Source organism: Cucurbita pepo, chromosome 10, assembly GCF_057944985.1.
Source record: "Cucurbita pepo subsp. pepo isolate OVF chromosome 10, ASM5794498v1, whole genome shotgun sequence".
Classification (NCBI taxonomy): domain Eukaryota; kingdom Viridiplantae; phylum Streptophyta; class Magnoliopsida; order Cucurbitales; family Cucurbitaceae; genus Cucurbita; species Cucurbita pepo.
The window spans coordinates 4176304-4189307 of NC_141807.1; the positions used below are offsets into that span (position 1 = coordinate 4176304).

The 13004-nt window shown below is 37.5% G+C and overlaps 3 protein-coding genes and 1 long non-coding RNA gene across 4 annotated transcripts; 3 read left to right on the forward strand and 1 right to left on the reverse strand.

Annotated features, from left to right (window-relative positions):
• Positions 1 to 121: 121 nt before the first annotated feature.
• Positions 122 to 3766, forward strand: LOC111803055 (SNF1-related protein kinase regulatory subunit beta-2). Its single transcript, XM_023687315.2, has 4 exons — positions 122 to 1008; positions 1896 to 2074; positions 2164 to 2326; positions 3264 to 3766. The coding sequence occupies exons 1-4, from the start codon at positions 784 to 786 to the stop codon at positions 3594 to 3596; spliced, it is 900 nt and encodes a 299-aa protein (XP_023543083.2). The 5' UTR covers positions 122 to 783; the 3' UTR covers positions 3597 to 3766.
• A 904-nt stretch (positions 3767 to 4670) lies between these two features.
• Positions 4671 to 7010, reverse strand: LOC111804333 (heavy metal-associated isoprenylated plant protein 8-like). The gene is made up of 5 exons (XM_023689093.2): positions 6878 to 7010; positions 6576 to 6798; positions 6295 to 6497; positions 5184 to 5283; positions 4671 to 5110 (listed from the first exon to the last, which is right to left on the reverse strand). The coding sequence occupies exons 1-5, from the start codon at positions 6884 to 6886 to the stop codon at positions 4770 to 4772; spliced, it is 876 nt and encodes a 291-aa protein (XP_023544861.2). The 5' UTR covers positions 6887 to 7010; the 3' UTR covers positions 4671 to 4769.
• LOC147790478 (uncharacterized) lies at positions 5465 to 7187 on the forward strand. The gene is made up of 2 exons (XR_015422569.1): positions 5465 to 5810; positions 6833 to 7187. It is a non-coding gene; the product is annotated as an uncharacterized LOC147790478 (long non-coding RNA).
• Positions 7188 to 10901: 3714 nt separating this feature from the next.
• LOC111804268 (Heavy metal transport/detoxification superfamily protein) lies at positions 10902 to 11746 on the forward strand. The gene is made up of 3 exons (XM_023689008.2): positions 10902 to 11031; positions 11101 to 11182; positions 11256 to 11746. The coding sequence occupies exons 1-3, from the start codon at positions 11020 to 11022 to the stop codon at positions 11594 to 11596; spliced, it is 435 nt and encodes a 144-aa protein (XP_023544776.2). The 5' UTR covers positions 10902 to 11019; the 3' UTR covers positions 11597 to 11746.
• The last annotated feature ends 1258 nt before the right edge of the window (positions 11747 to 13004 follow it).

Genomic DNA, 13004 nt, shown 5'->3' on the forward strand with positions numbered 1-13004 from the left:
AAGTGGAACTATGAATTTGACTGCTGTGTTCTAATTTGATTCAAAAAGCTATATAATTAAACGATACTCATTTCAAACGATCATGATAATGTACAAGAACTTTCAAGATTCCAAATGAGAAACAAAGGGTAAATTCCCATAAACCAAGAAGAAAAAGAAAGGCAAAGAGTAATAAGTTCGTGTGGAATGAATAAAAGTATAAAACTTTGTCATTTTCACTGCAAACCCAGTTTGGGTTCATTTTGGAAAGATGTGATTTTGATGAGTAAAAGGGAAGAAAGAAGTGGCAGCCACGATTGAGGAAAAGAAAGCATCAAAGGGAAGCTGTAAATTAGCTAAAGTAAATGGATGGAGGCCATGGGTGGGGATCGGGAGCAGGACTTTGTCAACCATGACGTGACGATGATTCCTGTTATCCTTAAAAGCCCATCAACCTTGGGCCACCATTCGATCTTCCTGACTCATCGGAGAAAAGATTAAGAAGGTTAATCTTTGCGCTTTGTTCTTTTTAGCATCCTTCTCGTAAGAACACATATCCAAATCCTTCAATTTGTTTGGGTTTTCAATTTTATCCCACTTTGATTTCCTTGCAATTTCTGCGGATGAACTATGAATCTTAGGATTATGAGGGTTTCTCTGTTTATGTCGTCCCTAATCACTTGATTGTTCTTATTCTGTGGAGAATCCTTTTTCCACCCATTTTCATTCTTTTTCGCCCACCCACAAAGGATTCCGGGTTTATTTATTTATTTATTTACTTTCCATTTATTCTTGTTCGTATTAATGGGGAATGTGAACGGGAGAGAAGATGAGGACGCTAATCCATCTGGGGTTGAAGAAGAAGATGAAGAAGTCGGTAGCCGACGGAGGAGTTTGCCGGACGGCCTGGCTGCGCCTCCTGATGCTCACCTTGACTACCTCACTGGCGATCCGCCTACAGAGCTGATGGGTCATTCTCCTCCTCGTAGCCCTCGCGCCATTCCATCTCCATTGATGTTTACTCCCCAAGTGAGTTAGTTCCCTGAATTTTGCCTTTCATTCCTGGTCGTGAATTCCTCCAGTTCATTGAAAATTGATATACGGTGGGGATGTTTAGTGTTGTATGTAATTGGAAATTCCTTTCGTTTCCTTTTTCGATAAGTTTCTGTGAGGAATCTTGGCCTTTTCGTGTCGCTACTTTACCTGCACGGTATGTGTTTGATGTAAGTCCTACATGAATAGATGGACGATTTGGTGAATCTACAGGGCTATTGTTACACTATAATTCTCTGTTCAAATTCGATCGACTGCCTCTTTCTTTTATCTTCCCATTACAGTGTTGTGTTGTATAAGCTTTCTTGAATCTTTGTTCAGAATGCATCTTGATTTTAGGGTTCAAAATACGCTTGAACTTTGGTGTAGATTTCAATCATGAAAAAGCACCTTTGATAGTTTTCTGTAATAATAAAAACTGGAAAGCGTTCATAGCATCATTTACAATTCAAGCTCAACTATATAGAAGATTAAGATCATTGTTAGTTTCAAGTTAAAAGATGTTCATTTCGTTAACTCAACCAACATGAACGATATTATAAACGATGGCGTACAAATTTTCATTCACCATTTTAATGAAAAAGTCTCTATAGGTATTTTTTGGAACAGTTTCAATATTATAACTCATCTAACTTGCAAATTCATTTTGAATGCGTAGAAAGATACCCATTTTGGATTCTGGAAAACAGACAAAGATGCTGTTGAGCTATAACCACAATGTTCCTCTTTAGTTTTGATCAATAATGTTACTATAGATTGAGCTGTGAATCATTCTGTGATCTCTGCACTGGTTTCTTTTCTTCAGTGTCTGACCTTCTGTCATTGCGAGCTATGATTTTGAGTACTTCTATCTGTCTTAACAGGTACCGGTTGTTCCACTGCCAAGACCTGATGAGTTGCCCAATTCAAGCGAGTCCTGGATGAATAACAGTTCGTTGTTTGACGACGTGAGCAGTGAACAAGGAATCCCAACGATGATTACCTGGAGTCATGGAGGCAAGGAAGTAGCTGTTGAGGGATCTTGGGACAACTGGAAATCGAAGTTTGTTGCTCTATTCTCTCAATTTGTAGTTCGTTTCTTACTCGATTGACTGACCGCCATCTGATACCCAATGTCTTCTTGCTGATCAGAATACCGTTGCAGAGATCTGGGAAGGACTTCACGATTATGAAGGTATTGTCTTCTGGTGTTTACCAGTATAGGTTTATTGCTGATGGACAATGGAGATATGCTCCTGACTTGCCTTGGGCCCAAGATGATGCAGGCAATGCTTACAATATCTTGGACTTGCAGGTAAAAATCTCTTTCTTGCTGACCATCTCATACCCTCTTACTATCCTGATATGAAAGTTGTCGATGAAACTCGGTTTCGTGAGATGCATGAAAGTTGATCATTTTGGTTATTTTTGTTTAAATTTACCAACAAGTATGGAGCTTTCTGATCTAGTACTCAGGGTTGAGAGTCAAATTCCTCTCATTCAACCGCCCAAACCCACCACTAGCAGATATTGTCCTCTTTTGACTTTTCCTTTCAGACTTCCCTCAAGGTTTTTAAAACACGTCTACTAGGGAGAGGTTTCCACATGCTCATAAAGAATGCTTCGTTCTCCTCCCCAATGTGGAATCTCACAATCCATCCCCCTTTGGGTCCCAGCATTCTCGCTGACACTCTTTCCCTTCTCCAATTGATGTGGGACTCCCTCATCCACCTCCCTTCGAGGCCCAGCGTCCTTGCTGGCACACCGCTCGTGTCCACCCCCCTTCAGGGCTCAGCCTCCTCATTGGCACATCGCCCGATGTCTAGCTTTGTTACTATTTGTAACAGCTCAAACCAACCGCTAGTAGATATTGCCCTGTTTGAGCTTTCCCTTTCGAGGTTACCCTCAAGGTTTTTAAAATGCATATGCTACAGAGAGGTTTTTCAAACCCTTATAAAGAATGCCTCGTTCTCCTCTTCAACTGATATGGGATCTCACACACTTTTTTAAAAATCCAAAATAGTGAGTTTCAGGATAACTTTGCACTTTGTAAGCATGTGTTTATACCATCATGGATGGCTCTCTCTCGTTCTTAGTCAAGAACTGAGCTCAATTTATGCATATCTGACTCTTTGATGCAGCATTTGTTATATATAATGCAAAAATAATCGTGTGGAGACCTGTCATTCTGGTGTTGTATTTGGAATAATAGAAGCTTGTAGAGCTTATTTTTTAATGGATGAATGTTATAGGACTATGTCCCTGAAGACATCGAAAGCATTTCCAGCTTTGAACCTCCTCAGTCCCCAGAGTCAAGTTACAGCAGTTTGCAGCTTGGATCTGAAGATTTTTCAAAGGAGCCACCACTGGCTCCTCCCCACTTGAAAACCACACTGCTCGACATGCCTTCCCCATACAATGAAATCTTACCTCCTATATCAAGACCTCAGCATGTTGTGCTGAATCATCTTTACATGCAGAAGGAAAGGGGTGGCCCCTCCGTCGTCGCACTCGGGATGACTCACCGGTTCCTTGCCAAGTACGTAACCGTCGTGCTCTATAAATCCTTGCAGAGACAACGTTAGAATAGGCATCCTGTGTAATGAAATTCACAATCTAAACCCATTTTTCCTTACTGTAGCTTTATATGGTGTCGATGCCATTTCGTTTGAACACTTCTGAATCAACCAGGAAGTCTGAGTGGATCGTTCTTCAAGATTGTACCTTACATAATACCATCTCTCTTTTTATCTAACATGCATTTTAACCAGTTGCTAAAATTTCCTCTTCCTTGTAGCAGGATCATCTCACTCCCTCTCCCATTTGTCTCAATGGTTGCAAGTTTTGCTAATGAATACAAATGTAGCGTTTGTAATAGTTCAAGCTTACCGCTATAGATATTGTCTGCTTTAGTCCGTTATATACCACCGTCAGTCTCACAGTTTCAAAACACATCTATTAGGGAGAGGTTTCCACACCCTTATAAAAAATGTTTTGTTCCCCTCTCCAATTGATGTCGAATCTCACAATATCTAGCTGTGGACTTAGACTATTACAAATAGTATCAAAGTTAGACACCAAGCAGTTTGTTGAGGACGCTGGGCCCACATGGATGGTGGATTGTGAGATCCCGATTGAAGAGGGAAACGAAACATTCCTCGTTAGGGTGTAGAAACATAAATCGTGAGGCTGAGGATTGTGAGATCCCGATTGAAGAGGGAAACGAAACATTCCTCGTTAGGGTGTAGAAAACATTCCTCGTTAGGGTGTAGAAACATAAATCGTGAGGCTGAGGATTGTGAGATCCCGATTGAAGAGGGAAACGAAACATTCCTCGTTAGGGTGTAGAAACATAAATCGTGAGGCTGACGACGATACGCAACAGGCTAGAGCGGACAATATCTCCTAACAATGGGATTGAGTTGTTACAAATGGTATCAGAGCCAAATACTGGTCGATGCTAGCGAGGACGTTGGACCCCAAAAGGAGTGGATTGTGAGAACTCACATCAATTGGAGAGGGGAATGAAACATTTCTTACAAGAGTGTAGAAACCTGCCGCAAACACATTTTAAAATCGTGCGGCTGACGGCGGCTGACGGCGAGACTAAGACGGACAATATCCGTTAGTGGTGGGTTTGAGATGTTACTGCCCGGAGATTAATATTAACGATTAACCTTGCTTGCATTACTGAGATACAAAGTATCTGAGAAGGTACAAAACGGCAAATTAAGCCAAAAACAAAATAGAATTGCAGTCTACATTATTGAACACGCATTTGGATTCTCGTCACTGAAAAGCCGCTCAGGCACATATGCATACTCGGTGTAATATTTGGTTGATGGCCAATACTCAAGCCTCTTGATATCAAACTTCTTATCATCTTCTTCCTGAGTCTCCTTCTTCTCCTCTGGTTTCTCTTCAGCCGCTGGTTTTTCCTCTTCCTTCTTCTCCTCTTCCTTCTTTTCTTCCTCCTTCACTACTATGGAAGCCGGCCTTCGGCTTCTCTTCGAAACATGGTCGACCAGCTTACTCGGGTCCATAACCCCTTTTACAATCACCTGATTGCTAGCTAGTTCTGTTTCCACAGACTCTACACCTGCAAACAAACCACAAACACACATCCCTCAATCTTTCTTACACGTTTGGCTTCTTTAAAACTATAATTCTACCTTTGAACTTCTTGATTCTCTTCTTTAAAACTTGAGCACAAGCCTCGCAGTGCATCTGCACGTTCAATACCACTGTTACCACTGCTGGAGGTGGAGGAGCCTGCATCAAATTTTGTATACTTAAAAACTAATTAGGAAACAAAGTCGGTCCCCGCAGAAGGGATTTTGGCCATGTATTCAATGTAATGTTTAGCCCGTGAGTAGAAGGCAATAATGGGTGGGTGTGTGTGGGGTCAAAGGGGTTTGGAGGCCATAAATAAGAGCTACAGCTACAGAAACAGCAACATCCATCCAGCTCTGTTCTTGTGTAATGTGCATATCAGTTCTGTGGAACCAAAGGGTAGAGAGAGAGCTCAGAGACTGAAACAGAGGGGGCTGAGAGGGTGAAGTGAGGTGGAGTGGGGTCTCCATTCTCAGGCCTTTTTCTTTTGTTTTGTTTTGTTTTATTGTTTTCATGTCAGTTTCCCCCCCAACTCTCACTGTCTTCCTCTTCATTTCCAACTTTGAATTTTTACCTCAGTTTCTAACATTCAATCTTTCAATTCATTTCTCTGACAGCCAACAAAAGGACCCAGTTATGAACCCAGAGAAGAAAAAAGCTTCAGACAATTGCCTCTGCACTTGGAGGTACTTGAACTCAAGATGCTCAAATTTCTCTCAAGTGCAAGCTTTTATGAATTTTCATTACAATTTATCAATATAAATCCTCCTTATTCTTGTTTCTCTAATATCCTAATCATATTCCTATGTTCATCACTGTAATTCAAACATTCAAAGAAAGAAGATGTGAGGTTTCACACCATGCAGTGTGCCAGCGAGAACGCTAGGCCCCCCTAAAAGGGGTTGGATTGTGAGATCCCACATCGTGAGAACGAGTATCAGCAAGGACACTAGGCCCCAAACAGTTCCACCTCTCTCTCTAGGAAAGCCTATAAGGAAAAGTAGTATGAGGGTATAGATAGGGACCTAAGATTGAAGCTCAGCCATCCTTTTTGTTCATCTTTCACACTCTTTTGTTTCCTTTTGTGAAAGTGGTATTTGCACATATGCATGGATGATATGTAGAGTAAAGTGAAAGTTAAAAGGCTTAAAAGGATGTTGATGACTTTACCTCTTCCTTTTTCTCTTCCTTTGGCTGTTTGTCATCTTCTTTAGGTTGTTGCTCCTCAGGAGAAGGCTTAGGCAATGGCGAGATTAGCTCCACTTTTCTCCCACTTTTCTTCTGTAGTCTCTCACAAACCCTCAAAGGGTCTGCCCCTTTCCCTTTCACCACCACCTTCCCTGCTCTGCTATCCGTTGTCACATTGTCCACTCCTTCAACCAAATTTAAACAACACAACACCTTTATACTCAAAACAAAACAAAATGCAACTTAATCGAAGTGAAGCTGACCTTGGAAGCCCTTGAGGGCTCTGGCCACTTTTCTGGCGCAGGCTTCGCAATGCATATCCACTTTGAGCACAATTTCTGTGGGCGATTCTTCTTCGTTTTTCTTGCTCTCTTGTTTCTTTTCTTCTTCTGGGGTTGTTGCCGCTGCTGATTCAGTGGCTTCCTTTTTCTCTTCTTTGGCTTCTTCCTTCTTTTGATCTTCGCCTTCTTCCTTCTTCTTGATTTCCTGAAATGGGTACCCAAAATTGTTTAAATTTCAGTGGATGATGATGATGATGATGATGAAGAGGGAGAATTTTGCTTACTTCACCCATGGCTGAGGCGGAGAGCTCTGGGTAGCGGTGGGTGTTGTTGGCTGAGGCGGAGAGCTCTGGGTAGCGGTGGGTGTCGTTGGCTTCGGCTGCTGTTTCTGCGTCTGCGTGAGCGAGGGAGTGTGGATTTATGGGCGTGGGAGAAGAGGAGAAGAGAAGAGAAGGGGTTTTGAAAGCTGGGTAATCTGCAAATCTGACGTGGCGCCATTTAATGCAGGCACCCCATATGTCCCTTTGTACTCACTCTACTTTCCAATTTTGCCCTTCACTTTCAAATTTTTTAAAATATATAATTATGTTCTAATTTTTGAAATTTTTCAAAATTTTAAAAACTAATTTAATTTATGACTACATTTAATTTTTTATAATTAAACATATTTATAAATTTTAAGAAAATTTAAAGTTAAGAAGGATATATTTGTAATTTTAAAAGTTTAGAAAGGTGTACGAATCATTTGTTATCATTTAAAATTATAAAACATTTACTTACTGCGAGTAAATTTCTCCCTAATATATGTATTTTAAAATTACGAGATTGACAATATCAAATCGAATGATATTTACTAGCGGTGGGCTTGAGTTACAAATGGTATCAGAGCCGGACACTGAGCAGTATGCCAACAAGAACACTAGACGATAAACTTTTATAGCGTATAACTTATAAAGAATTGACAACTTTTTCCTTTTTTAATTACACTTTTTATATTTTAGTCGGTAAAGAAACATGATTTTTTATGAACTGTCATACACCACCCCACCGTCCTAATATGACAAGAATAATAAAAATCTAACTACACGTGAAATCAAGTAAAAAAGGTTTAAAACGGACATACAACCATAGACAATACGTTATAAAGAGTCCCAATCAGAACATCCAATACTCTAACGCATGCAATACGCCTTGAACAAATATGATCGTGACACATTCAACTATTGTTTAGTAGTATAATAAAATAGTATTATTAGATAAATTTTTATTTGGTAATTAAAATGTTGTAATTTTTTTTTAATTTAATTTTAAATTATTTATTAAAAAAAAAAAAAAGTAAAAATCTCATTAAACTCACCAATCACACTAAGTATTCCAACTTCTATTTTGGCACTATCTCACCACAAGTTTCAATAAAAAAAGAAAATAACGAATTTTTATAAATAACAGTGCCTTTTGTAATCTGTGGGTTATAAAAAGCAAATAGCAAACATGTAAATAATATATATATATATATATATATATATATATATATATATATATATAAAGTGTAATTAAAAAAGGTACATATTGTACTAATAAAATTATCAAATTTTAAAACTTTCTAAAAATACATTATCGTTAAGTAAAAAATATTATATATATATATATATTTTTTTTAATTTTAAGTTAGTATTATGTTTATAAAATACTCAAAAAAATTTTATTAAAAAAAAAATGTTTAGAATTTTTTTACCCTTCAAAAATTTTAATTACTTTTGAAAAGTTAGCTCTGAATTCGAGTGACATTTCACCCCTAACCACATCCTATCCGCTGATTCTTCAACCTCAGTCGGTTCGAACCTCCACTTAGTTTCAACCAAGCTTCATTTTGGTCATGGATAGACCATCCAGGTCCATAAGCAGTGACAATTGTCCTATAAAGACTCGCTTTTGCTACGGCTCTCGTGGGTTCCTTTAACCAAGCCACTACACAATAAAGGATAATTTTTAAAAATATTTGTATTAATTTAGCCAACAAAATAAAAAACCATCACGTTAATAACAGTAATAATATATATATCCAATTTATTTAGAATTTTGTTATAAAAAGAGGGAATTTATTTTCCCAATTTATAGGCACAGAGTTAAATACAAAAAACAAAAAATGAGGTCATCATGAAAATGAAATTCACCCACTAACCAAATTATTGTACCACGAACAAAAAAATGAATGGGTTGTAAAGTGAAAGGAGAAATGGTTTTATCTTTTTTTTTTTTCTTTTTTTTCTTTTTTTCTTGAGAAAAGAGAAATAATTTTTTAAAAAGGTGTGGATTAAAAAAAAAAAAAAAAAAAAAAGTATATATAAAGTTATTTTTAGGTAAGGTTGGTGGATGGAAATTAAATTGCATAATGATAAGAAATGGAGCCCACCAACCCATTACATTCCAAGCCCAACCCACTACAACTTTTCATTTGGGTCTCCCCTCTGGCCCTCTTCTTTAACCACTTCCCCTACCAATGCCCACCGGCCCCACTTACACACTCATCCCCACGTACTCCTCATAACTTTAAAACCCTATATATATATATATATATCTTTATTTATTTATTTTTAACTAAAATTATGTGTATTTATTAATATATTTCTTTCGTTTATTTATGATGTAATAAAAATGTCGATTTATTTTATTTATTTATTTCGAACAATGTCGATGATTTCGATGTGGAGATGGAAAGGAGTGGAAATGAAATGACAGGCTTTATGAAAAAGGAAGGAAAAAGTGAGATGGCTTGAAATTTTGTAGGAACCTCCCATTCACTAAAGACGTCGTATATTCCAAAATTTCATGTACATAGCCAAAAAGCAACACTCAAACTTGTCGTTTCCTCCGCTTGTTTAAATGTGAAAATTAACGTAGATTAGAGTTAAAATTAAATGATTAGTAGCAAAGTACGATATTGTTCACTCTAAATATAAACTCTCATAGCTTTGCTTTGGGCTTTCTCAAAGACCTTATTCAATAAAGAGAGTATTCCTTGATTATAAATCCATAATTATTCTCTAAATTAACGGACGTGGGACTTTCATGTATTTTTTTTTTTTAATTACGTTTTTTACTTTTTAATTAGAATTTGATGCAACTGCAACCTGGAACATATAAAGCCCTATTTTCCAGCCTGGATTTCGGCCGGCCGCTGCCCAGCCCACCAGCCCAAATTTCTGCATTTTCTTTTTCTTGTAATTAAAGGGGTTTTACTATATAATAATTGTATTTGTTTATTATTATATGTACACGTTTGTCCGATTAATTAAATATATTTTCTATGTTTGCGTCATTTTAAGTACGACACATCAAACGTTTATTAAATAAAATAATATATGATGTCTTCATATTGACGTTTTTGCCCTTGCAAGTATAAAAGAATATTTGAAAATGATTGTTTATTTCCATATATAACCCCAAATCCCACTATCATTATAAAAAGAAGCACGTGAGATTTATTTTTGGATAAGGGACTGGTTAAATCCATACTAAAATTGAATAAGACCATAGGTTGGTTAAGAGAGGGAAACCGTATTATCCACCGAATTAAACCTAATTAGATCAGGTAATTAATAAATTCCATTTAATTAGGTCTATTATTGTATAAGACTAAAACTATGATACTGATCCAATAAAATTATGGTAGATTTAATTTATCGTCTAATTAAAATAATTTAATATACTGTAAAAAAGATATATGTTCTGTACCTTATTAAGTGATGTTGTTAGGTTATATATCATAAAATATGAACTAAATATAAAAAATAGTTAATTTTAAAATATTGAGAGTATTAATAAAAGTTGTTCGAAAAAAATATTTATAAAAGTGTTTTGAAATAAATATTAATAGATAATAAAAATATTTTTGAGTTACTTTTAATAATTTTTAGATAGTTTAAATTATTTAAAGTTCGAAAAATAAAAAATTTTAAATTTTTTGGTTAATTTAATTAAATGATTTACTATTAAATGAGTTGAAAGTTAAAAGTTAATTTTTAAATGAAAATGGTAATAACTAAAAGCTAAAGGACCCACGTCATTACTCACTGACAAGAAACAAACAACTTTATCTGAATCCATTGACCATTCGGAAGCTTCTGAGCCGCAGGCACGTGGCAACCACGTGATTAGGCGTGTGTCACTTGTAACCTTTGAAAATTCTTCCCAAAATTAAAAAAATGAAAAAGAAAAAAACACTAAATTGTCAAACAAATTCCTGGAATTAGTCCACGTGGCACGTGATAATTGGATGATTCTATTTATGTTTCCCGAACTCCTTTTTGCTACTGTTCTGTTTCATAGTCTCTGCCGTATTTATGATCCCCATTGACCTGTTTTCTTGGTCTTCCTCCATTTAAGCTCAGTTCCAGATCGGAGCAGCTTCACTTGAGCTTCAGCCATGGAGGAAAAGGTATCTTCTTCTCCGGCGCACTGATTTTGATATCATTTTTCTAAAAATTCTAACTTTTTTTTGTTGCAGACGGTGCTCATGGTGTTGAAAGTTGACCTCCAATGCGATCGTTGTTTCAAGAAAGTCAAAAAAGTTCTTGCCAAATTTCCTCGTACGTTGTCGTTCCATTAACAATTTTATCGCTGAATCTTTACCCACTTACGTTTATAATTTTTTGATTCTAGAAATTCGAGACCAGGCTTATAATGAGAAGCAAGGAATGGTGTTGATCAAAGTTGTGTGCTGTAAGCCTGAAATGATTATGAACAAAATTTGCTGCAAAGGGAATGGATCCATTAAGAGCATCGAGATCAAACAGCCTGAAAAGAAGAAAGAAGGGGAAAAGCCAAAAGTGGTGGCGCAACCGGTTCAAGGCTATTCGCCGCCGCCCTACTCTGTTTACTGCTGTTCATGTTACGAGGGTCGGCCCTGTTACCGATGCTATGTCGGGATGCCGGTTTATGACAGCTACGGCGGTGGGTACGGTGGAAGTGGGTACTGTCATACCGGGTGCTCTGTTATGTGAATCCAATCTGCTATGAGACCCATGTTCGTCCGGAGGGTAAATTATGAACAATCTTGAAAATTTGTGCCCTTTTTGTTTTTTTTTTTTTGTATTGAAACTAAATTGGTTTCTTTTAAGAAAATAAAGAAAACGAACAATGTTGGGTCGCGATTTTCGGTCTTTGGATGATCTTTCGAAACTAGCGTTCACGTCTCTTTTTCAATCTTTCTAACTCGTAAGGCATTCAAAAGTCTCTTGTCGGAGCTAACGGAAGTGATAGCGCCAAACTTCTGCCCGCCCGCTTCCTTTTATGTTATTGTCAACGCTTTCCTAGGCCAAGTCGGAGTTCTTTATGAGAAAGGGCTTCTAGTACGACCGTCCCGCGTTTGGATTGGGTACTTCATTTTGACTACGTTATGCATAGGAGGTTAGTTTGATTGATTCAAACGTCCACTATTTAAGAATTGTAATTATGTGATGGTTAGCACGTTGAGCACACTCAAAGACAACGCCGCACTAAATATTAGCAACAGCATCAAAATCTGTCTAATTTGACCAAAAAAAATGGGGAATTGCATCAACACAGCCCATTTCCGACCTCTGCAAAAGTTGAAAGATTTGATATGCTGTGAAGGAGAAGATTTAAGCTTGGCATTGCCCATTGATAAGATAGCTTCTGGAGCTTATACAACTTCAAGTGCTGTGCTAGAAGTTGACCGTGGGGCTCCTCCTCCACTGCCTGTTCGTATTGATGATGATGATGCTGTTAGCAAGCCTGATGCATTGTGCAAACTCCCCAAGACCACCACCATTGTGGTTAGCAAACAGCAGCTTGAGTTGATCTTGAGAAACTCCAGAAAGTTTGCCTCTAAAGGTATTGCTGTTCAATTCTCTGATAGTTTTGAGTTCGACGATCGATGCCCCAGATGGTGCCCCGCCTTGCCTACAATTCTCGAGGTTCATAATTACTAGTTTTGCCTTTTTGCATTCGGGAGAATTTGGTTTACGAAGTTTCGAGATGTCTATTTAGTCTTTATACTTTACAAAGTCCATAAGTAGCTCTCATTACCCGTCGGTGGAAAATTTTTATGAGTTTATATTTATGGCAGCTTACGTAATTATCCTATCATATCGCTAGTAGATATATTTTCTTTGAACTTTCCCTTTCGAACTTTCCTTCAAGGGTTTTAAAACGCGTCTACTAGGAAGAGGTCTCCAGGGTTTTAAACCTTTCGAGATTCCCTTCAAGGGTTATAAAACGCGTCTACTAGGGAGAGGTTTCCACACCCTTCAAGGGTTTTAAACCTCTCGAGATTCCCTTCAAGGGTTTTAAAACGCGTCTACTAGGGAGAGGTTTCCACACCCTTCAAGGGTTTTAAACCTCTCGAGATTCCCTTCAAGGGTTTTAAAACGCGTTTACTAGAGAGAG

Bases quoted from the DNA above. Each gene is read 5' to 3' on its own strand.
- LOC111803055 (XM_023687315.2), top strand. From the start codon at position 784: ATGGGGAATGTGAACGGGAGAGAAGATGAGGACGCTAATCCATCTGGG. The intron at 1,009-1,895 runs GTGAGTTAGTTC...CTGTCTTAACAG, and splicing joins CATTGATGTTTACTCCCCAA to GTACCGGTTGTTCCACTGCC. The intron at 2,327-3,263 runs GTAAAAATCTCT...TGAATGTTATAG, and splicing joins ACAATATCTTGGACTTGCAG to GACTATGTCCCTGAAGACAT.
- LOC111804333 (XM_023689093.2), bottom strand. The intron at 6,498-6,575 runs GTCAGCTTCACT...ATTTGGTTGAAG, and splicing joins AGCCCTCAAGGGCTTCCAAG to GAGTGGACAATGTGACAACG. The intron at 5,111-5,183 runs GTAGAATTATAG...GTTTGTTTGCAG, and splicing joins GAGAATCAAGAAGTTCAAAG to GTGTAGAGTCTGTGGAAACA.
- LOC111804268 (XM_023689008.2), top strand. The intron at 11,183-11,255 runs GTACGTTGTCGT...TTTTGATTCTAG, and splicing joins AGTTCTTGCCAAATTTCCTC to AAATTCGAGACCAGGCTTAT.